The 22,787-nt window shown below is 36.1% G+C and overlaps 4 protein-coding genes across 9 annotated transcripts; 1 reads left to right on the top strand and 3 right to left on the bottom strand.

The window, feature by feature from the left end:
* Positions 1–1,143: 1,143 nt before the first annotated feature.
* Positions 1,144–5,082, bottom strand: LOC111798020 (universal stress protein PHOS34). 3 transcript variants are annotated; one of them, XR_002815647.2, is made up of 6 exons: positions 4,772–5,082; positions 4,581–4,684; positions 3,850–3,968; positions 2,439–2,541; positions 1,479–1,641; positions 1,144–1,322 (listed from the first exon to the last, which is right to left on the bottom strand). XR_002815647.2 is itself a non-coding variant. In XM_023680966.2 (5 exons), exons 1-4 carry the CDS (start codon positions 4,974–4,976, stop codon positions 2,448–2,450), a joined length of 522 nt encoding a protein of 173 aa, XP_023536734.1. In that variant the 5' UTR covers positions 4,977–5,082; the 3' UTR covers positions 1,281–1,641; positions 2,439–2,447. The 3 variants fall into 3 exon arrangements, 1 of the variants encoding a protein (XP_023536734.1); XR_002815646.2 differs by having other exon boundaries at positions 1,281–1,358; XM_023680966.2 differs by having other exon boundaries at positions 1,281–1,641.
* Positions 5,083–6,739: 1,657 nt separating this feature from the next.
* On the top strand, positions 6,740–12,725 carry LOC111798738 (ubiquitin carboxyl-terminal hydrolase 16). The gene is given in 12 exon segments (XM_023682056.2): positions 6,740–7,452; positions 7,661–9,053; positions 9,131–9,219; positions 9,876–9,961; positions 10,067–10,229; positions 10,337–10,457; positions 10,605–10,762; positions 10,914–10,998; positions 11,097–11,309; positions 11,697–11,758; positions 11,843–12,446; positions 12,448–12,725. Coding segments are annotated over 12 exon segments (3,330 nt in total). The 5' UTR covers positions 6,740–7,171; the 3' UTR covers positions 12,523–12,725.
* A 3,186-nt stretch (positions 12,726–15,911) lies between these two features.
* Positions 15,912–17,155, bottom strand: LOC111798740 (AT-hook motif nuclear-localized protein 17). Its single transcript, XM_023682060.2, has one exon. The coding sequence runs from the start codon at positions 16,800–16,802 to the stop codon at positions 16,044–16,046; it is 759 nt and encodes a 252-aa protein (XP_023537828.2). The 5' UTR covers positions 16,803–17,155; the 3' UTR covers positions 15,912–16,043.
* A 2,185-nt stretch (positions 17,156–19,340) lies between these two features.
* On the bottom strand, positions 19,341–22,414 carry LOC111798739 (beta carbonic anhydrase 5, chloroplastic). 4 transcript variants are annotated; one of them, XM_087125767.1, is made up of 9 exons: positions 22,207–22,413; positions 21,912–22,062; positions 21,515–21,816; positions 21,364–21,412; positions 21,137–21,250; positions 21,004–21,057; positions 20,831–20,916; positions 20,631–20,751; positions 19,341–19,668 (listed from the first exon to the last, which is right to left on the bottom strand). In XM_087125767.1, the coding sequence occupies exons 1-9, from the start codon at positions 22,311–22,313 to the stop codon at positions 19,459–19,461; spliced, it is 1,194 nt and encodes a 397-aa protein (XP_086981893.1). In that variant the 5' UTR covers positions 22,314–22,413; the 3' UTR covers positions 19,341–19,458. The 4 variants fall into 4 exon arrangements, with proteins under 4 accessions (XP_086981893.1, XP_086981894.1, XP_086981896.1 ...); XM_087125768.1 differs by having other exon boundaries at positions 20,631–20,733; positions 22,207–22,411; XM_087125770.1 differs by having other exon boundaries at positions 21,912–22,027; positions 22,136–22,411.
* Between the last annotated feature and the right edge of the window lie 373 nt (positions 22,415–22,787).

Genomic DNA, 22,787 nt, shown 5'->3' on the forward strand with positions numbered 1-22,787 from the left:
TTTATTAATGTTTATTATTTTAGTTTAATTTTAAATAAATTAAAGTCGATCCTGCTTCAAGGTGAAACGTTCATTCCTATCAGTGTAGTCTTTTGCTGCAAGGTAAAACGTTCATTCCTATTAGGGTAGTCTCTTGCTGCAAAGTGAAACGTTCATTCCTTTCGATCTTGTTACAGTAAGGTGAAACGTTCATTCCTTTCAGTCTTTTTACTGCAAGGTGAAACGTTCATTCCTTTCAGTTTTTCTGCTGCAAGGTGAAACGTTCATTCCTATCAGTTTAATCTTTTGCTGCAAGGCTATCAAGGTGAAACGTTAATTCCTTTCAGTCTTTCTACTGCAAGGTGAAACGTTCATTCCTATCAGTTTAATCTTTTGCTGCAAGGCTATCAAGGTGAAACGTTAATTCCTTTCAGTCTTTCTACTGCAAGGTGAAACGTTCATTCCTATCAGTTTAATCTTTTGCTGCAAGGCTATCAAGGTGAAACGTTCATTCCTTTCAGTCTTTCTGTTGCAAGGTGAAACGTTCATTCCTATCAGTTTAGTCTTTTGCTGCAAGGTGAAACATTCATTCTTATCAATGTAGTCTTAAACGTTCATTCCTTTCAGTCTTTTTGCTGCAAGGTGAAACATTCATTCCTATCGGTCTTTCTGCTGCAAGATGAAACGTTCTTTCCTATCAGTGTAGTCTTTTGTTGTAAGGTGAAACGTTCATTCCTATCCGTGTAGTCTTTTGCTGCAAAGTGAAACGTTCATTCCTTTCAATCTTTTTGCTACAAAGTGAAACGTTCATTCCTTTCAATCTTTTTGCTACAAAGTGAAACGTTCATTCCTATTAGTCTTTCTGCTGCAAGGTGAAACATCCATTCCTATCCATCATACTATGCATATAGTACTTCCTAATATCAAAAGATTCACTTGTCGATATTACACAAATACATGTGAAATTTGTGTCATCTCTAACTCTACGTCGATATTATTCTCAATGAAAAATTTGGTTCGAGTTAGTGACCATTCTTGAAGTATCTTGAATTTGTGAAGTTTAGGAGGGTTCACTTGTCTAATCAAAGATTAAGGGATGTCTTAATGAACTTACATATGGTGGTGGCCTGGTGGGTAGAACTACTTTCTCCAAGGTCCAATCCATTACTCAAATTCAGATCATTTCTTTTGAAAATGTATGAAACATTATTGAATTACAAATTTAGTCCTAATCTTCAAAATGAAAGTATTAGAACCAAACTAGTATAACACTGTTCTTCGGAGATAGGTAGAAAAAAAGGTTATGTCCAAGAGTTGAGGCACATGAATTTGAAATCAAATATCTGTAACGAAAAAGAGATTCAAACCAGCTTTTAGACCTACAGGGACGAAATAGAATAACACGAAAAGTTACTCGAGTACAGTAGAAGTTGACAAAAGGCAAGACAATTTTCAGCTGGACACTGAAGGGTCGAAGCCTATGAAATACAGAAACGTACCGTTTTGGAAACTCGACGACGACGAGAATGAATATGGCTGCACGATGTGGCATGCACAAGAAACTGCAACGCTTATGAACATTATAAAATAGCAGAAAAGGAATCCAATTGATGATAAGACATGTCGGTGAGCGTCGAACAGGCACGCTTAACAAAAAAAAACCTGCAATGTAAGTGAAATACACAATGATTAGTTATTAGCTACCCACATGTCAGAAAAGGGATCGAAAGAAACATGCTTGTTCATATCTTATCTCTTTTACTCGATTCTTGATTATCTCTTCAGATAATATTACTCCATACTGAAGAAAATTCTAAGAAAATCCTTCACAGAAAGGACAAACTGAATTGTGATGCCAGTAAATAGACAGAACGTTTATGTGGATCCATTTTCAGGTAAAATTTGAGAAGAATGGTCCATCAACATTCATAAGATACGAAAATTCAGAACCCGGGAGCAATAATCCAGAAACCGAAAAGAAAAGATACGGAAAAACAACTAAAAAGCTATATTCACATGGATTGTTGTTATATTAAAAGAACCCCACGAACTATTAAGTTAAAATATGATGGACAATATCAAGGTTGCCTCTTTATTCCCTAATGAAAAGCTGTGGGAAATAAGCAATTTTCAAGTGTAACCAACTGAAACCTGCACAAATGACGACAGGATATCGATAACTTAACAATTAGCCTGTATGAATAATCAAATTGGAAATGTATGTAGAACCAGGACCTGTGACATGTATCCTCAAGTCAAAAGCATTTAACCCAGGGAGATAAATTGAGATTTTTAATTAATATAAACAATTTCAATTGATATAAAAGTGCCAGAATATATCAAACAATTTACTCTAAAACAATGTCATAAAAGCAGTAAAGGAATAAAATAAAATCGACAGTAAAAATATATTTTTGACAAACACATAAAAGAGTCCTCAGATGGAGTATTGAGTGTACCTGTTTAACTCATGACGAACTGCCCTTTAACTTGTCCTTGACTACGATGACTGGGCATTCCACATGATTGGTGCAATAGTTGCTTACACTTCCCAAGAACATCCTGCACGAAGCGGTATGATCACAAAGGCATTTTAATAATCCTTCACTTCAACAGTCAATCGATATTATTTCCTAAGTAGATTTATGAAATTGCATCAACTATAGTGATCCAGAATACAATAACAAAACAAACTACAGTGATAAGTAAATAAAACATGTAACAAGTATATGGTCATGATAACAGCACAATGCTGCCATACACGAGTGGGGAAAGGGAGATAATGGTTAGTTAGTTAGTTAGTGTTGAGGGAGGTGAGCGTTAGCGGAGCGGGTGTGGTCCCCAACGTTGTTATAGGATAGGCGTGTAGGCTTCTGTGTCTGGATGGGGAGGTATAATGTAAAGTATCTCCCTTACAATTCTTGACATTAAGAGGAAGATGAAACGCCATCAAGAACATAATGTTCAGAAATCAGAGTCGAAGTATAGACTGCTCGCACTAGTTCAACCTATAGAAAAGATCATCAGGGAGGAGATAACTCATTGATGATTCCAGCCGAGAAGAGTAGAAAAAAGGAAGGATCAAGAATGCCATATATTTCAGGAGCTAGATTAGTTGCCGGTAAACAAGTCTAGGGCCTTACAAAACTCTAGAAAAAAGGAAGGACCTAGCTGTTAGAGAGGGCTGGAAAACTCTCCCTCCTCACCTCTGCTCTTATTACAAAAGAAACCAACCTTACACAGCAGGCCCCCTGACATCATATATTCACGCGCACACACTAACTGCACCATTCTGACTTGTAACTAACTGTCAGCAGTGAATTTCCTTCCTTGCCTTTCTAACACACGTATGAACAATGGGAAGCCTCACACATATCTTGAAGAGCAAGCCTTTCTATGGCATTGGAACTTGTTCGTATGTTGGGCTTGGAGTTTTCTCTAAGAGGGAGAGTCCTTGTGTGTTCTTCTGCCCGTCATTCTTGGTGCTATTGTGAATGATAGGTCTCTGAGACCTACCAGGTTATTGATATCTTCAAACGTCATCCTAGCTTTACTTATAATTACGAGGCAAAACTGGAATACTTGGGATGTGCAAGCAAATGGTTTCATGAATTCTTTGATGTAGTCGGAGTTTACAAAACAGTTAGAATCTTTACCTACTTCGATAGTGCACAAGTTAGCAACACAGTACAAACAGACGTGACAGAGCCTAATTTCTATGCAGTGTCACATGCATCGTGATTCGCAAATCTACAATGCTGGAATTGTTCACACGAAGAAGCAACGACTAATAGTTGATTATAGTGTGGCTTGCAGAAAAGTAGAGACATACAATAGCAAGACAAACTGAAATATATTATAAAACCATACCTTTTGATAGGACCAAAGGCACGGGATCCCATAACTAGCAAATCAGCATGCAAATTCTCAGCCACTTCACAGATCTTATCCTTTGGATCTCCGATTGCTACTTTTGTTTCCACGTTCATCTAAAAATCCCATAATGAAATGTGCTTCGACCATTAGTTTAAATGGAAAAAATGATATGCCGACTTGAAATTGATACCCCAGAAATATTGAGACTAAACATTTGACAAGCAATAACACACCACATATACACATTTTCAAGCAAATTATTGGAGGTTCGTTTCCAAAATCATTTCGTTAGTTTGCAATGACTAACATCATGGATTATACATCCCTCTTGTAAATTTCACTCATCAATGAAATTGTCTCTTATCAAAAAAAAATATATATATACATATATATATATCATTTCGTTAGTTTTGGGAGAAAAAAGTGAAAGAAAAGACAAACAAGGCCAAAGGAGTCTGAATCTTCAACGGAGATTGTTCTTCTTTACTCTTTTACTCGTGGCATACCAAACTCCACCACACGCTGACAATCATCGTAGTTTCTGAAAATTTAACGACTCAAGTCCACTAACGACTAATTGACATGTTAAAATCTATTAATAAACTTGCGATCCGAGGTAAATATCTACGCTAACTCGTATAATCGCAACTCAACAGCAATAATCAAGTTGAAATAGCATAATGAAAATGAATTTATGCGAAAGCTTCAACCAATTTGGGCCTAACCTTGTACTCGGCGCAAATCCGAGAAGCATGTTCCAATATCGCAGCCGTAATCCGCTTCTGATGCGACTCGATCGCTGCAGTGAAAGCAGGAACCTCCAGATCGGCTACATCCAATTAAAACATTGAATTCAGAGAACTTTCAACATCAGCTCAGAAACAAGCGCGAGAAAATTATTAGTTCGGAACTCAACTAGGACCACCAAAGGGGATTGGAGCAGGACTGAGACCGGCAGCGATTGAAGGAGGAGATTGAACATGCAGCACAATAAAAATGCTGTCAGTGACGCCCGGCGCCGATGGCCGGAGCTTGAGATTTTGAAGCGCCCACCGTAAGGCGCCCATGCTTTCCTCGCTGCCATCGACAGCCACGATCACGCATCTGAGATCTGTAGTCATAGTTCACAAGATTCCGATTCCTGAAAGTGGCAGATGATTTTCCGATGTGATTCTATACCTTCCGTCGCAGAATTCCAGTTCCAAGCACGGTGAGGTTCCGAAATGAGCGCGCCAAGAGCCATTCATAGTAAGCACCTGTCCACTACGCAAGTTGTTCTGGACTTCGGCCCAACATAGTTAGTGGGCCTATCCACCGCCACAAGGCCCACTACTTCAATTACATATAATTTCATAATTTTTAATCGTTACCATCGTTTTTTTTTTCAGAAAATCAAATAAATTATTAAAATATACTCGAATTAATTTTATATCTAATAAATATGGACTATTTAATTTTAAAAAATTAAATTAATTAATTAATTTAATTTTTTAAAATTAGAGACGGGATGATAAAGTCGTCCCATAGACCATCTCTACCATATCCGTTAGTAATTGAAAAAACTTATATAAAATATTTAATGTCGTAATTAGCCATAGCTTGAATTTATGGTCTTATAATATATTTTAATATACAGTCCTCGCATCATAGCTATGTTCAAAATTGTCACGTGATGTCGACAATTCGATTTATAATAATGTCAATGGTTTATAATCTTTGGGTTTGACCTTAGCGTTCATTGAAAATTCGTATATGTCTATTGTTCATAAATCAAATTAATATACGTCTCGCGATGATGTCCCACATTGATCAGAGAGAATAACAAAATACCAGAAACCTTCCCATAGCAGACACATTTTAAAACGGGAAAAACACAAATAGGACAATATCTCTCCAAGCGACAAGTGTCACTCATTGGACCGTTTAAAATAAATACTCTTCGATCATAACCTATAAATCCAAGCATTAATGTATTTATCTAATCATAGGGTTTTTAATCCTTATGTAGATCACGACATAATCATTATAGAAATCAAAACCATATTATATATATAAATGACGACGACAGAACCATATTTTATTAGAACATACACGTACATGCCTTTGTCAAGGGCCCACATATGGATCGAGCATGCTGCATGGAGCACGTGCAAGGCACATGGGTGTGACAATAAATAAACAAATATATATATATATATATAAAATAATATGGCAGCCAAATAATTTAAATTAATTAGGTCACTCATGTCCAAGTCATACAAAAAATAAGATCCCACCCACCACATATTAACAATTAAATTTAAATTATTTATTAGGGTTTTTAGAATTTTATTTTTATAAAACAAATAAAATTTTTAAAATATATTATTTATTTAAAAGAATTTAAGTTTGATAGATAAATTGACTGTTAATTTTTTTGTTAAAATATATAGAGAAATCATTAGTCCACAAAATAAAAAATTAAAAAAAAAAAAAAAGGATTTAGAAGGTAACCGGTCAAAATCATACGCAACGAACCGAACCGGATGGGAAATTACACTGAACCGGATGGACCCACCGTATATTCTGCGGCAAAGAATTCACGGTTTTCGATGCTATCAAACCGGAGAAAAAAAAAACAATACAAAATACCTTACCCCCGACCGGCGACCGCCAGTTTTCTTATATTACACAATTCTCCCTAATTTTAAAATTTATTTTCTTTTTAAAAAATTAAAATTACATTTATTCCCCATTATTTTTAATTTATTTTTCATCGAGAAACTCTAATTAAAAAATTAGTTAAAAAACCATTTTTTTTTTGTCTCTATATTTTAATTTAATTAATTTTAAATTTGGTAGGAAAAAAAATGATATTTTAAAATTGTATTTTTTCATTTTTTTTTCTCTCTCATCCATTGGTTTCTCTCTCTTCTGGTTTCTGAGCTTTCTCTTTCCCCAAGAAAACGAGCCAAAAAAAAAAAAAGGGTTTCTTTGATCTGAGCTCTGCAAGAAGTAATATTTTTCTGTCCAATCCACAGCTCGAGCTGCTTCACAAGCTCACTCCACCTTTAATTTTGCCCCAACTACGCGACATTCTTCGATTCTTTATTTTCCGCCATTTGTTTTTGTTGATTTTCTTGATTTCTAGGGCTACTGTTCTTGATTGCATGACCAAATCACCACCCCCTTTGACTTGTTGTTTTCTCTTTACAATCGCTGCCACCATTGCTACTCTTGCTCTAATCCGCCACCTAATCCTGGAATCTATGTGTGGTAGCAAGATTAGAAGCTTAGGTTCTGGCGCTTCTGCTGCTGACTGCATTTTGGTGGATAAATGCTTGTCGTTGGAGATTTAGGGTTTCAGATTCTGGTTCTTGCTGCTTGTTTGGTTTTTCCCGTTTTTGGTATTGTTCTTCGTCGCAAATGGCGGCTAGGTATGGCCAGGACGGAAGAGATCAACCGGCTCTTGGTTTTGGCGTCTGAGGAAGCTGCTAGGGTTGAAATTGAGGCATCGTTTGGGTGTACTGCTGCGCCGATTTCTCTGAATCTTCATTGTGCTGTTTGTCTCAGTCCAACGACCACCCGTTGCGCTCGGTGTAAAGCAGTTCGATACTGGTATTCCGATCTTACATTTTTGTGGACTGTTTTTAGAATTGTTGGTTTGATGTTCTGGCTTGTGTTCATCGTGTGCAATATTGTTTTATTGTTTGATAGATAATTGTGCTAGCATGTTTGAGACATCTGTTTCCTTGATACATGATAATTGCATCCCTGCTGATACTCCCTTCAATGATTCCTTTTATGTTGCTATTTTGATCTTCAGTTCTGGCAAATGTCAAATTATTCACTGGCGACAAGGTCATAAAACCGAATGCCATCCACCCAAAACGTCTGATTGGTCTTTAGAGAAGGAAAATGATTATGGGGATAGGATAGCAAACCAACACCACTCTATTAGTTATGACAACAAATTTGGTATTGAAAATGGGCAACATATAGAACCAGATGAGGTATTGTATGACAAACTTACATTACCCAGCTCTGATGACTCTGTAAAGAATGTTAGTGTGGAGTTGCATGCAGATGAGGAGGAGAATTCAACTACAGAATTTGCTGATGCCACATCAAACACTGAATCATCTGATGATGCCTCAAGAAGTGAGAACAGTAGTGAGTCTTGTTCCCCACGATCTGATGGATATTTATCTGCTCAGAACTCCTTTGACAAGGATGATTCTACATCCAGATTATCAATTGTTGATCCAAACAAGCCATTATCTCCTAACTATGCTCACTTGGTAAACTCTGTTGATAAATTCGCTAAACGGAAAACAGAAAATAATCCTGCATTCGTTGGGATTGATCCAGTTTATGATAACCATTCAAGGGCTGCTGAAGTTAGAAGTATAGATGGGAGTTGTGAAGCTGCTTCTTCTAGTTTTCAAGAACATAATGGAAATTCTATTCGGTTGAAAGATGGTGTTCATGATGACTCTGTCCCATCTAGTATTAATGGTGCCAAGAACAAAAAAATTCCGGGGAGTCATTCGTTCCTACACTTTTCATTCAGTGTGTCTGGGGGTACTCCATCCGACGCACAAGTTGCTCAAGTAAATGGAAATGTAGCAGATGGAAGTCTTCGTACTACTTCGGGGATAAGCAGAACGGCTGGATCTAATTTGCAATCAGATATCAATATCGACTCTTCAGAGGTTAGAAATTCACCCTCAAGTTGTGAAGGGTCTGGGGACAAAGATAACACCGTTAAGGAACTGTCAGATCACCCTGTAGTTTATTCGATGATATCTTCATCACCTCGTATCAGTCCGTTCCCTGCTGTTTCTAAATGTGAATCAAGAAGTGTTCGTGTTTCAAATACAAGTATGTCAGCACCCTTGAAGTCTGAAAGGTCATGCCCAGTTTTCATCCAGCCGGATAATTCTAAAATTATATCAAAGCATAGTGGTAATGGATCTGTAGTGAATGATTCCAGTGTTCATTTGCCTACAATTAGTAGTAGGGAGTCAGTTCCTCCGACCGATTCTAGAAAAGTTGGTCCGACACAGGTTGGTGCTGGTGTTTCTTCCTTGGATGCAAACTTTTCGCGCAAGTCAGCTTATGGCTTTAGACCTTTTGCTCTCAATGAGATTAAATCTAAATCGGATCACAGTTATGTAGCGAACGACAGCGAGAATGCTGGAAAATACAATTACAAGGTTGTTTACTTGTTTTATTTTTATGTGAATGTAATTTGGTTTGGTTGGCAACTTGAATAATGGTTGGATTTATACAGGGACACTTCCCATTTGAGCTGCTTGTCGATCTATATAATTGGAATAAAGTGGAGCTCCAACCATCTGGCCTTGTCAACTGCGGGAATAGGTTGTTATAGTCACTATGCTTCTTTTTTAAATTATAAAAGTAAGTTCGCAAGTGTGGGGTGTATTCTATGTCTTCCAGGTTCATTACTGAGATTTAAGCGGTCTAATTTAGTTTTTGCTGTCTAAAGCTGAATTGTGAGATCCCACATCGGTTGGGGAGGAGAGACATTTTTTATAAGGATGTGGAAACTTCTTCCTAGCATACGCATTTTAAAAACCTTGAGGGAAAGCCCAAATAGGACAATATCGGCTCGCGGTGGGCTTGGGCTGTTACAAATGGTATTAGAGCCAGGCACCGGGCAATGTGCTAACAAGGAGGCTGAGCCCCGAAAGGGGTGGTCACGAGACGGTGTGCCAGCAAAAACGCTGAGCCCCGAAGGGGGTGGATTGTGAGATCTCACATCGGTTGGGGAGGAGAACGAAACATTCTTTATAAGGGTGTGGAAACCTCGCCCTAGTAGACGCGTTTTATAGATCAATATCTGCCAATGGTGGGCTTAAACCGTTACATGAATATTCAAAATGTATGTGCAATTTTGCATAGTTTTATAGATCATTTTTAAAACATATTAATGTCTTGTTTTGTATTTAAATTTTTTTGTGGTGCAGTTATCTCATGCATTTGATACAAGTAACTCTTATTTTTATTTTATGCAGCTGCTATGCAAATGTTGTGCTCCAGTGTTTGATATTCACTCCGCCTTTGACAGCCTATTTTCTTCAGGGACTGCATTCTAAAGCATGTATACAGAGTGCCACTTTTATCACTTTGTATTATGTTCTATTTTATAACAATAGCTTTGAATTTATTTGGCTTAAAACCTTTAGTTTTTGCTTTTGCATATTAGGTGCCAAGGAGAGATGGTGCTTTACCTGTGAGTTCGAAAGTCTAATACTCGAGGCAAAAGAAGGCAAATCTCCACTATCTCCGTTCAGAATAATTTCTCAACTGAGAAAAATTGGTAGTCAACTCGTTAACGGGAAAGAGGAGGACGCGCACGAGTTCTTGAGGTTTTCTTTTTTCTAAAAAAAATGCTGCTCATCTCCAAACTTACTTTACCCACGTTTATTGTTACTTTTTAAAGAATTGTACACTAATTAATGAGTTCGTTTGACAGGTGTGCTATTGACACGATGCAATCGATTTGCTCTATGGAAGCTCAAGTAAGTCGATCGGGCCCTATGGAAGAAGAAACAACTCTAATAGGCTTTACATTTGGTGGCTACCTCCTATCAAAGGTAGTACGAGGTTTCGTCTTAAATTTTGTTCTATAACACATGTTGCTAGAACTCCTTAGAACTGCACCTTTCTATCTGAAATGCCACTGAGGAGTCGAACTTCTTGTACGAATACCAATGCTTTCAATTTCGATACTTCACTTGCAGATCAAATGCACAAGATGTGAGAACAAGTCCGAACGAATCGAAAGGATTTTAGATCTTACTGTTGAGATAAGTGGGGATATTGAAACGATCGAAGAAGCTCTTCAACAATATACAAGCATCGAGATTTTGGACGGGGACAATAGATACCAATGTGGCAGGTTAATATATCTTTATTTGTGCATTGGGAACATCTCTTGCCAGTCACTCTGTTTTAGTTTTTGTCTCTACTAAAAGTTTCTATCTATATATACGACAATTGTCTTCTTCGTAGTTAATATTGTTTTTGATCTCGATCTCGATCTCATTCAGATGCAAATCTTACGTGAAAGCCAATAAAAGGCTGTCAATATTGGAGGCTCCCAACATCCTGACTATAGCATTAAAACGATTCCAGGTTTTCTTTCTACTCATTGGGATTTATTATTTGCATAATTAAGTAAGATTCCAAGCTTTTCTTTCTCTTATTATTATTATTTTGTTCATCCAATTTAGTCAGGTAAATTTGGGAAGCTCAATAAGCCGGTTATTTTTTCGGAGATCCTTGATCTCGCACCCTATATGAGTAGCAGAAGTGACAAGTCACCTGAATACAGGCTTTACGGAGTGATTGTTCATTTGGATGTCATGAATGCTGCATTTTCTGGTCACTATGTATGCTATATCAGGAATAACCAAAACAAGTGGTTCAAGATCGATGACAGCACGGTATGTTATCAAATGCCATTATTCGATATTCTGTTGAGTCGTGAAGGTTATCATAGGTTGTTTTCTTTCGGCATACTCGGCATATACGACCAAGAGGTCAAAGATTTTTTTGTTTATTTGCACTTTTTCAGCTACTTCAGTAACATGAACCATTCTAAGAGAATAATCTGCCTCTGTCTGCACCAGTAAAATTTAAATTCTCTCTCCCGATAGCTAATACTGTTTCGTTCGACTCTGTTTTTTGAGTAATTAGTAGATGATCTGCCTAGCAACTTTCAGTCATGGTTTAGCTCTCTAGATTGCTGGTTTGAATTACATTTTACATGTTACCTTCTATGGTTTAATCTTTCTCGGAGATGTGACTTCCGGTTTTCTATGGTCGGGTAGGTAACAGCTGTGGAATTTGAAAATGTACTGACAAGAGGGGCTTACATGCTCTTCTATGCAAGGTAAACTTTAGGGCTAAAATTATTTGATCTCGGGCAATTATTGTTTCGATTCCTTCATTTTTTTTATGACGGGTAACGTTGCAGATGCTCACCTAGGGCCCCAAGGTTGATCAGAACCAAAGTCATGACCGATTCCAAAGAGGGATGCATTCCATCTTTGATTAGTGGGAGGAGTACCTCATTTAAACCAAGTCCCAACTCCACATATCCTGATTCCCAGAACCCCCATATCTACAACAATTCATCAAATGATTCTTCAAATATCAGTTCGTTTTATCGAAAATTTCACCAGCTCCAGAAGCTGTTGGAAGACGACTTAACGAGCGATAGTTCTTCTCTTCTCAGTAGCAACTCTGATGAAAGCTCTTGCAGCACCAACAGCAGCAGTGACTCAACGAGCACGGAGGACTTACCAGAGTACATTTATAGCGACTCTGGATGTGGTTGGAATGGTTTGCAAAATCGTTCTGACACAAACACTTCTTTACCATCGTCATCATCGTCGTCATCCTCCCCGCTTTTGCATCCAGCTGATTCAAGCCAATACGCACCAGTTGGTGCTAAAACAACCGAGTCTCGACCTGCTCGTCCCTACCAAACCAATGGGATTAGTAATCTCACAAGTAGGCGAGAATCAACGTGTAGAGAGAAAGCCATGCATTCGATGGAGGATAAGAAGAATGGCTGGCGTTAGGTTGCATTCTGACCCCAGTAGACAGTGTAGAAATGTAAGGAGTAATGGTAGCTGTAGAAGGGAAAGGTGAAAGGGTAAATATTTGATTATTGTATACTGAATTCAGAGGCGAGTAAATAAGAGCTTTAACTTGGAGAGAGATTGTCCTTAGAAAATGTTAGAGAGCTGATTCTTTATGGAAGGCTCAGATATTCATCTTTTGTAACTCAAGCCTGTTATTATTATTCATTATGTCCCTTAATAATAAGAAGCATTCGTACCCTTTTTATTTTTCTTCTCGGATTTGATTGTGTTATAGCTCTGTAAATTGGATTAGGTTTAGCGTTGGAGGTACCGTACTTTTGATATTGACCCTAAAAAAGAGACGGTAGGTACAACTAGTCTGTGAATAGCTGTGATGTCCCACATTAGTTGGACATTAGTTGGGGAGGAGAACAAATCACCCTTCATAAGGGTGTGGAAACCTTTCCTTAGCAGACGCGTTTTAAAGCCTTGAGGGGAAGCCCGAAAGGGAAACTCAAAGAGGACAATATCTGTTAGCGGTAGGTCTGGGTCGTTACAAATGGTATCAGAGCCAGACACCGGACGATGTGCCAGCCTTCTCGCTGTTCCCTGAAGGGGGGTAGACACGAGACGGTGTGCCAGCGAGGACGCTGGGCCCCGAAGGGGGGTGGATTGTGATGTCCTACATTGGTTGGGGAGGAGAACAAATCACCATTTATAAGGGATAAAGGGTGTTGAAACCTTCTCCTAGCAGGACGCGTTTTAAAGCCTTGAGAGAAAGCCCGAAGAGGACAATATTTGCTAGCGGTGGATTTGGGTCGTTACAATAGCCAACTATCGAGTTGTTCCAAAGAAGCAAAATGACCAGTTATTAAGCAAAACAACCATTATGTCTCTTAATAATAAACTCGTGCAACCTGTAATGAATAAAGAAGGTATAGTAATGCTATGAATGACCCAACATTGAATTCTTGTGATAATATCAGCAAAAGATCGTTCTCCAGTGTTTCCAGTCATGCCGAGCTCTACTCTACATATTCTTGTACAGTAAAAAATGGGATAGATTTCGTAAAAGATGAGATCAGTAAATCAAAATTAACTGAAATTTTATCTTTGTAAGATCGTTAATATTGTAACAAGGGTGTTTTTAGAGTATACCGAATCAGTATACCTATCTTTCTTACGGCACAACAACGCAATTTCACTAAATAAACAGTTTTTCTTGATTAAAAAAAAAGGTAAATTTATGAAAACTTGGATGGAAAGTAAAGATTATTAACTATAAAGTCAAAATTCATGTAGATGGTCGAAAAAGTCCAGTCCTAGGTTTTGAAAAATTGAAAAGATAAGAGTAAAAATAGGAGGGCTTTTTAGGCAAAAGGACAAGAAAATTTGGAGTAAAAGTAAATTACCATAAGCTGGAGGTGCCGACCAAATTGAATAGGTTTAATTTATCCGACAAAGAAGCTTCCAAGTCAACCACAATGTACTAACTCATCCTTCACCTTTCCATCTACCACTTTTAATTTTAACCCAATTTAATATAATCTTTTTCCACGTGGATTTTAGAAATAAAAATTCATTTTCTAGACAATATTTTTTTTAATCCACTTTCGCTCGTATATTTATTTGGAATCCATATCCGACCTTCTCGATATCTCTTGCGATATGTTCACATTACTTACACTATTCGTGTAAGAGAACCCACATTGGTTAAACAGAAGAACGAAATATTCTTTATAAGGGTGTGAAATCTCTCTAAAAACGAGTTTTAAGACCGTGGTGAACAATATCTGTTAATGGTGGACTTAAGCTATTACAAATGGTATCAGAGCCAGACACCAAACGGTATGTCAGCGAGAACGCTGACCTCCAAAGAGGGATTGTGAGATCCCACATTGGTTGGAGAGAGAAACAAAACATTCTTTATAAGAGCAATCCCACATTGGTTGGAGAGAGAAACAAAACATTCTTTATAAGAGCATCCAATCTCTCTGCAAACGCGTTTTAAGACCGTAAGGTTGACAGCGATACGTAACGGGCCAAAATAAACAATATTTATTAGTGGCGGATTTTGACTATTACAAACGATATCACGGTATACCAACGAGACCACTGACCCCCAAAGAGAGTGAATTGTGAAATCCGACATTGGTTGAAAAGGGAACGAAACGTTTTCTTATAAAATTTGCAATTAGAAGATCGATATCAAGAATCGAGTAAATGAAAAAAATAAAAATAAATAAATAAATAAATAAAGTTTGGAAGTTAGAAAAGAAATATATGGATTTTGTGTGCCATTTAATTATCCAATTGGCTTAAATGTCAAAATCATGACCAAATTCAATTCATTTAAATCCTTCCTCTCCCACCAAACCCTAAACACTATTTCATTTTTTGACTTAATACCCACCACCCTTTCAATATATTATTATTATTTTATTTAAATCTTCAACATTTTGCTCGGGAATATATACCTTAACCTGTTGACACGTTAATTCTTTTAGTCATACAGTAGACTTAAACGTTTTAGTCTCGTTATTGTATTTTAGTTAACCTTTATAAAAATCACTGTATTTAGCTCAAACATCTCGATTCTAGTTTCTAGAAGTATCGAAACTTTCTTAGAGGTAACGGGCCGGTAAAAAAACGAGTAAAAGTAAAAAAAAAAAAAAAAAAAAAAAAAAAAAAATTAAACCTTGGTAAAATTTTGAATAAATATAAAATTCTGACCTTTTATTTCCTTTTTAAATTTTAATATTCAAACCGTTAATTTTTTAATTAAGATTACAATATTTAAATTTGTCGAGATATTCCATAACAATAGTCGACTCATTAACCCGTCAATTTTTTAATTGAGAATATAATATTTAAATTAGTCGATATATTCCATAACAATAATCGATCTAAAATTTTTAGGGTTATGCATATTTTATTTTTAAAGAACGTATTTTTTAATTTTGAAGAAACAAAAAAACTAAGGTAATTATAATTTATATAATATTAGTAATTATAATATATACTCTGTTTTGATAAATGCACTGAGAATAATAATATAATAAATCTTAGCTTCCATGCAAATATGGCTTTTAACGTATGCTTTTTTTGCCATTTTAATTACACAATTATTATTTTTAACAATTATTTATATATATATATATATTCGCCATTAAAATTTTCAACTTTGAATTAAAAATGATATGATACGAACATTAAATTATCTATATTTAAAATGATAATTAGTATTTTATCTTATATCAAACTAAAAAAAATTAAAAAAATTAAATTTAAATTTTCATTTTTAAAAAAATAATAATTAAAGGGTTTACGGTTTATTAAATTATCGATATTTAAGATTATAATTAATATTTTATCTTATATGGAACCAACAAAAACATAAAAAATTAAAATTAAAATTAAATTTTTTTAAAAAATAATAATAATCGAAATCTAAAAATTATACACCAAAACCACAAACACTACAAATTTAACAAGAGAGTAATTGGAAAATTAATGGACGAAAAAAAAATTTATGAAAATTCAAAAAAAAAAAAAAAAAAAAAAAAACACAGAACGTGAAGTTGTGGATCAGTATGGCGGCGGCGGCGGCGGTTGTCTCGCCGTCGGCGCCCATATTACATCGGACGGTGCGTGGCAACTGTACATAGCCACTCCACACGATTCCAGAAGTGGTTGCCCGTGGCCGTGCCCGCTACTATCTCCGCCGCCGGAGACATGTGGGGAATGAGCCTCGCCGCTGCCGCCGGATCCCAAATTCTGAATCTCATTCTGATCCGGTAGCCGGTGGTACAAGGGGTTATTGAACGACGAGGCAACGACAAAAACCGTACCAGCGGAAATCAAGGCGCCGGCGACCAACCCGCCGACGATTTGTCCCTGAGGTCCAGCAAGGGAGATGGTGAAGCCATTGGGAAGAGGAAACGTCGTCGTTTGAGGAAACACAGTAGCCGAAATGGAAAGTATTTCAAACCGGCCGTGAAACGTGACGGCGGCGCCGGAAGTTGCAGAGGGTTGCCGGAGAGAAACATTCGCAACCGTCCCAGAACCGTTAAGAACACAAAGACCCATATTCTTCCGACAACAAAATCGCGAAATTGCTTCAACGACGTCGTTTCCTCCAGGCACTTCTAGAACATACGGCCGCATAGCCGAGTCGTTTTCCCGGGTTATGACAAGAGGCGGTTTCGGTTTATTTTTGGACCCCGGCGGTCGACCCCTCGGCCGCCGCACCACCTCGATGGTGGAGCCGTCGGTGACGGCGGAGCTGGGGTCGGAAAAGTGCTTAAACAGCGGATGTACACCGGTAGCGGTGGAATCGCCTTTCATTTATTTTCTTCAAAAATCCCCAAAATAAAAATAAAATAATTCGAAACTAATAATTTTTTTTTCTAAAATAAAAACTGAGAGAGAAAGGCGAAAATGGAATTGGAACGAAAAATTTGAGAAATTATTTATAAAATATAAAAAATTTGATAGAGAGAGAAAAATCAAGGAAGGTGGAGGTGGGTGAAGAACAGCGGCGCCGCTGTCCGAAGAGGTGGCGGTGGACCCAACCCAACAAATTATTGAACCCGACCCGCCAATCTCTATAATTTCTCTTTCATACATTCAACGCCTAATTTTTATAAAGTAAAATAAAATAATATATCATCTAACGACGTGTCAAATATATAATAATTTGAATCGGGACGATCGGAGTCGAGGTGGAGATGGGCCCGGAGATTGAGTGCACCGCCATTCCACTTGTAGAGAGAGAAGGACATCACCTTATGGGTCTTTTTCTCTCTCTAGACTGTACGGTGGTCATAATTGGCGGGTGCTCTTATCTAAATTCTATTCAACCCAACGATATTTAATTATTTTTTTAAAAAAATAAAATTATTAAAATAAATACATTCAAAATTAATTAATTAAGTTGGAGATTTAAATTATTTATAAATAATATTTAAATTTAAATTTTATTTTAAATTATTCCGGGGTAAGAATTTAAAATCTAAAATTTCAAGGACTAACTTGCAAATTGTCAAAATATTGGTAGAGGAAAGTAGCCGCCTGAATTTGACTACGACGTCGTATTGATACAATTTCAAAATCCATTGGCAGTGTTGACAAAGTTTTAGTTTATTACGATTCTCGCCCTTATTTATTTATATTTAATTTTGAGGCCAATTTGGAGACGAAAGGGATCAATCAGCAATTTTGAATGCGGCGTTGCTTCTGCTTCCAATCATTTTTGCTTAACTTCTCACTTACTTTACCTTCTATTTTTTTTGCATTTTACCCCCTCTTTTTTTCCTTTTTTGTAATTCTATCCCACTTGTCGCTTGCCGACAATCCCACTTTATTTTTCCTCACCTTTTCATAAAAAAGTAAATTCCGGGTTCTTCGTTATCTCATACGAGAAATTTGTTCACATTAGAAGACAAAAATTCATCCGTGACCTAATATGGTCGGAGGAACAGTTCATTTAACTAGAAAGCTCGATGCCAACAGTTAAATCTCACTAAGCTTTGTTGTCCTGTCTCTAAAATTCTACTCTTTTTACGTTTTTGTCCTTTTGTACTAAAAATTATAATTTTAATTAAAATAATAAAATAAAAGAGAAAAAAAATATTCTTTTAACTTTTTCATCTTTAAAATAATATATGAAGATAAAAATTAAAAATTAAAATTATATATATATATATATATATTTTTTTTTTTTTTTTTTTGAAAAGGGAATAAATAGTGTAATTAAATTATTTTTAAAAAAATAAATATTATTCTTTAAGGATACTCAAATTTAGAAAGATTAGAGATTTGAGAACATGAAGATCTTTGGGTGTTTGCCTAATTTGTTGGGTAATTAAAGAAGGAATATTTGATTTAGAAGCAAAATAATAATTAATAATAATAATAATTAATTAATTAATTAATTAATTGATTGATTAAGGTTGTGAGAAGTGACAGCACAAATAGCCCAATGCTCTTCATCTGCCCCTTATTTTATTTTCCATCAACCTTTTTATATCAAACTCCCACTTGCACTTTTTTTTTTTTTTTTTTAAATTTGATTTTGTGATTAAATGCCTAAAATTCAAATTAATATTTGAAATTTGAATTTGATATCGGGTCACGATTCGTGCCTAGGATTCGGTACTTAATGGCCTCGACATTCTCCTGCATCTCCTATGACATGATCATGTTGTTTACTCTTTGCTTCTAAGAGTGAACCATTGTACTCAATTGTAACAATTTATCCCCAGGATTTAGAATTTGGATTGGTACTCGATGGCCCCAACATTATCCTGCATCTCCTGTGACGTGATCACGTTATTTATTCCTCGCTTCTAAGAGTGGAACCCTTGTACACACTCACGTGGTTCCTAGGAGGTCGCTTAACATAGAATTGCTCCAAGCAAAACACACTAAACTTGTGAGTTCCTATGATCGAAGTGCACTTTGTTGATATAGATACTCACTTTCAATTATGCTAAGTCTTTTCTAGTCTTCTTATCTTCACAATTGCTATCATTCAAATGTAGTATCGGTTCATTCATGTACCCCTCCTCTTATTTTTCCTTTTCTTTTTCAATTCCGAATATTATTTAATTTTTTTTTAATTAAAAAAGGGATAAAGAAAATATATATATATATATATATATATTCCTAGGTCGGCCCAATTTGAAAAGTCTTGGTCAACGCTCTCAAAATTCATATAATCTCGGTCCAACCCGGATCCAACAAATAATTAACGAAAACCTTAACTGTGAGGTATATCGACACACTTACAAATTTAAACATCAAAGTCAGTGTGACAAGCAGCGTAGGGGCCATAGTCCCGAACTTAGTCATTTCTATAGTTAAGTCGAACTTCTAAAACTATTGAAACTGAAGTTAAACATTTATTATTAATTACTTAAAAGAGTTTATAATTATTGGTAAAAATATTTGTCATCATTTATAAAGATAGCAGCGACTTTTGAACTTTACAAAGATGATATCAACACCATACTGATTGATTTTTGATCTGAAATCCATGATCATCATCACCAGCAGCTTTGCAGGTGTTCCTGTAATCAAGAGTCCACTTCTCAAATGTACAACTCAAGAAATCATAGTATCCTCCATGAACAGCAAGCGATTCCTGTTTTAACCGCTCTTCGATCCATGGATACGTCATTAAGTTCTTCAATGAAAGGTTGATCGATTCCTGGTGGCAAAAAGGAAAACCGTTGAGATTAGTAATCTTTTGAGTTAACTCGTGTGCATCTCGACTATATGCACCGAATAACAGATCAACCCTACTACACTCGCTTGCCGAGGAAACTCGTAGAATAATATCCTAGGCAATGAGTCATCATGACATGAACTCATTCCCTTCGAGCCTTTTACTATGACTCGAGAATATAGCATTGGTCATGTAGACTTAGCTTGTCAAAAGAAATATAAAGCTTTTGGACTAACTCAACAGGATAACAGAGTAAGGAATTATGCATACCAACTAGTAAAGAAATGGATTCTAATCTAAAAGTTGATTGATTCTTGGCGGCAAAACGGGAACCGAGATTAGTAATCTTTTGAGTTAACTTGTATGCACCTCGACTATTTGCACCAGATAACGGATCAGCCCCACTATGCTCACTTTCCGAGGAAACTCGTAGAATAATATTTTAGGCAATGAGTCTTCATGACATGAACTCATTCCCTTCGAGCCTTTTACTATGGCCCGAGAATATAACATCAAGCATATAGTCTTAGCTTGTCAAAATCAATATAAATCTTTTGGACTAACTCAAGAAGGTAACAGAGTAAGGAATTATGCATACGAACTAATAAGGAAATTGATTCTTCGGTGACAAAAGGGGAACCGAGATTGGTAATCTTTTGAGTTAACTTGTGTGCACCTCGACTATTTGCACTAAATACCATATCAACCCCACTACACTCGCTTGCTGAGGAAACTCGTAGAATAACATTCTAAGCAATTAGTTATCATGACATGAACTCATTCCCTTCGAGCCTTTTACCATGGCCCGAGAATATAGCATCATCAGTCATAGAGTCTTAGCTTGTGGACTAACGCAACGGGGTAACAGAGTAAGGAATTATGAATACGAACTAATAAAGAAATGGATTCTAATCTAAAAGTTCATGCAACAAGAAGATCAATACCTTCTCACAATGTTTACACTGCTGGTCAAAATTAAGATGTGCAGCAGCAGCTTTTGCTCTTAATTTAGCAACTTTTGCATTCACCATCCATTTATGAACAAAGCTACCATAGCAGAATAAGCTATAAATTACAGATCGAAAACGAGCACAATCGAGAAAAACAGATTAAGAAGACATGATGGAGTTCGAGAGAGTGAAACCTCGAGTCGGTAGCATCATCTTCCATGCTCATAAGGCTCTGAATTCCAGCACAGCTACTGTGGCCTATGACTAAAATGTTCTCAACCTTCAGTATACAAATAGCTCTCTTAATATGAAGTCTAGAGATTATAAAGATCAAATTTAACTGAATGGAGAATGGAAAACAACCCACTTCAAGTGTATTTACTGCAAATTCAAGGGCTGCATTGGTTTCAGTTGGTCCATTCTGCATAAGAACTTGAAGTTAGTTCTTTGCTTGTCTGACTTAGATAATACAAGACATTCCCACTAGACTATATATATACCTCCCATGACGGAACGATGTTCGCTACGTTGCGAACGGTGAAAGCTTCTCCGGGTTGAAATCCAAGAATGTTAGATGGGCATACTCTAGAATCGACACAAGAAATCACCATGAACTGTTCTACTTGTGAGCTTGTGTTGAAATATTCAAGATAATGAGCAGAGATAGTACAAACAGGACACAAGAATCAAAGAGAAATCATAGGGACTTGTTCATCATCTTAACTACCTTAGGGGCTTGTAGCTCTGCCAGAGCTTGAAAATGCTCTAAATTTTTCCTGTTTCAATGAAATCATTGGATTAAAAACCAAACACAAATTGATTTTGATCTTTCCTAACAGAACCAAAGATTAGCTAATCGTGTATCCACTGCTACTTACAAGTACTTGTGCTTCTTAAAACTCAGAAATCTCATTTTCATTTCATCAAACACCTTATCTGCATCTTTTACTTGAGCCACATTTTTCACTCCCATCCATGATGATCGTTCTTGGGCAAGCCCTAATGAGTTTCTTGAGACCTCCAGCCTTGTAATCAAGAGAAAAAAAAAATCAAGAACCAGAAGAGAAAATTCATGGGAGTTTCCATTAACAGATTCATAAAGTAAATTAGCAGAAAGAACCCACTCGTGATTGCGATTAGATGGCACTTCCAGATGGTTTTCGTCGATTTCTTCCTTCATCTGTCGATTCAAATTCAAAGTTCATTAAGAAACCTATTTAAAACTGGAATTAACAAAGAATTAAAAAGGAAAAACAGAGAGATACAAGAACTGACAGAAAGAGAGTTTGTCCCGACTGAAAATGATGAAGCAAGGAAAGGATTCTTGTGGATTAAGGTCGGTCTAATTGCAGCCATTTCTGAAAATAACCAATTCCAGCAAGCTCTTGGACCTATCAGCAACGATAATTTCACAAAGAAATTGAATCTGAAACGTACCCAACAAGCACACAGGCACGAAATCAAGCAATTAGATGAAGAAAAATGTATAGAAAACTTACGAATTAAACGACCCATTTGGGTTCCCGCCTTTCCCAACTGAAATGATCGAGTGTATTGAAAAGTTTCTTACAGCTGAATTTCTGTTCCATTTATACACGCGAAATTGTAAAGATGAACATCTCGTTTCAAGCTTATCCACATCGATCCCCACTTCGTTGGAGATGACATAGAGATCATATCGTGTTTGCGTTTGGCCACTTTCCTAATTTTCTAACATTTCAAAGAGAAAATCCACAAAAATCCCATGATTGAGAGAGAGAGATGGAAGAACCAAATTATAAATTTTTATTACATGATTCAGTGCCTTTTACTTTTATAGGTGGATTTAGAGCCTCTAAATTTTCTTATTTTATTATCTATTTTTATCTTTATTTAAAAATTTAAAAAAAAAAAAAAAAAAAACATGCAAAGATTTAAAATTATATTATTAAAAACATGTTATTATTTTTAGAGTTTAATTATAAAAAATAAAAATAAATAAAAAATAAAAACTCGTTATTAGAAAATTGATTAAAAAAATTAAAAAACAGATTATTATAATTTTAGATATTTCTAAATAAATTTCAAATATATATATTTTTTTTTTTTTTTTTTTTTTTTTTTTTTTTTTAAAAATACAAAAGATAAAGATGGTCATTGTCCAACTAAGTG

This window comes from Cucurbita pepo, chromosome 7, assembly GCF_057944985.1.
Source record: "Cucurbita pepo subsp. pepo isolate OVF chromosome 7, ASM5794498v1, whole genome shotgun sequence".
NCBI lineage: Eukaryota > Viridiplantae > Streptophyta > Magnoliopsida > Cucurbitales > Cucurbitaceae > Cucurbita > Cucurbita pepo.

Excerpts from the sequence above, each read along its gene's own strand:
- LOC111798740 (XM_023682060.2), bottom strand. The coding sequence starts at position 16,802 with ATGAAAGGCGATTCCACCGCTACCGGTGTACATCCGCTGTTTAAGCAC.
- LOC111798739 (XM_087125767.1), bottom strand. The coding sequence starts at position 22,313 with ATGATCTCTATGTCATCTCCAACGAAGTGGGGATCGATGTGGATAAGC. Across the intron at positions 21,058-21,136 it reads ACATCGTTCCGTCATGGGAG|AATGGACCAACTGAAACCAA; the intron begins GTATATATATAG and ends GTTCTTATGCAG. Across the intron at positions 20,752-20,830 it reads GATGATGCTACCGACTCGAG|CTTATTCTGCTATGGTAGCT; the intron begins GTTTCACTCTCT and ends TGTAATTTATAG.
- LOC111798020 (XM_023680966.2), bottom strand. The coding sequence starts at position 4,976 with ATGACTACAGATCTCAGATGCGTGATCGTGGCTGTCGATGGCAGCGAG. Across the intron at positions 4,685-4,771 it reads AATCCCCTTTGGTGGTCCTA|CCGATCTGGAGGTTCCTGCT; the intron begins GTTGAGTTCCGA and ends AATTGGATGTAG. Across the intron at positions 3,969-4,580 it reads GGATTTGCGCCGAGTACAAG|ATGAACGTGGAAACAAAAGT; the intron begins GTTAGGCCCAAA and ends TGGGATTTTTAG.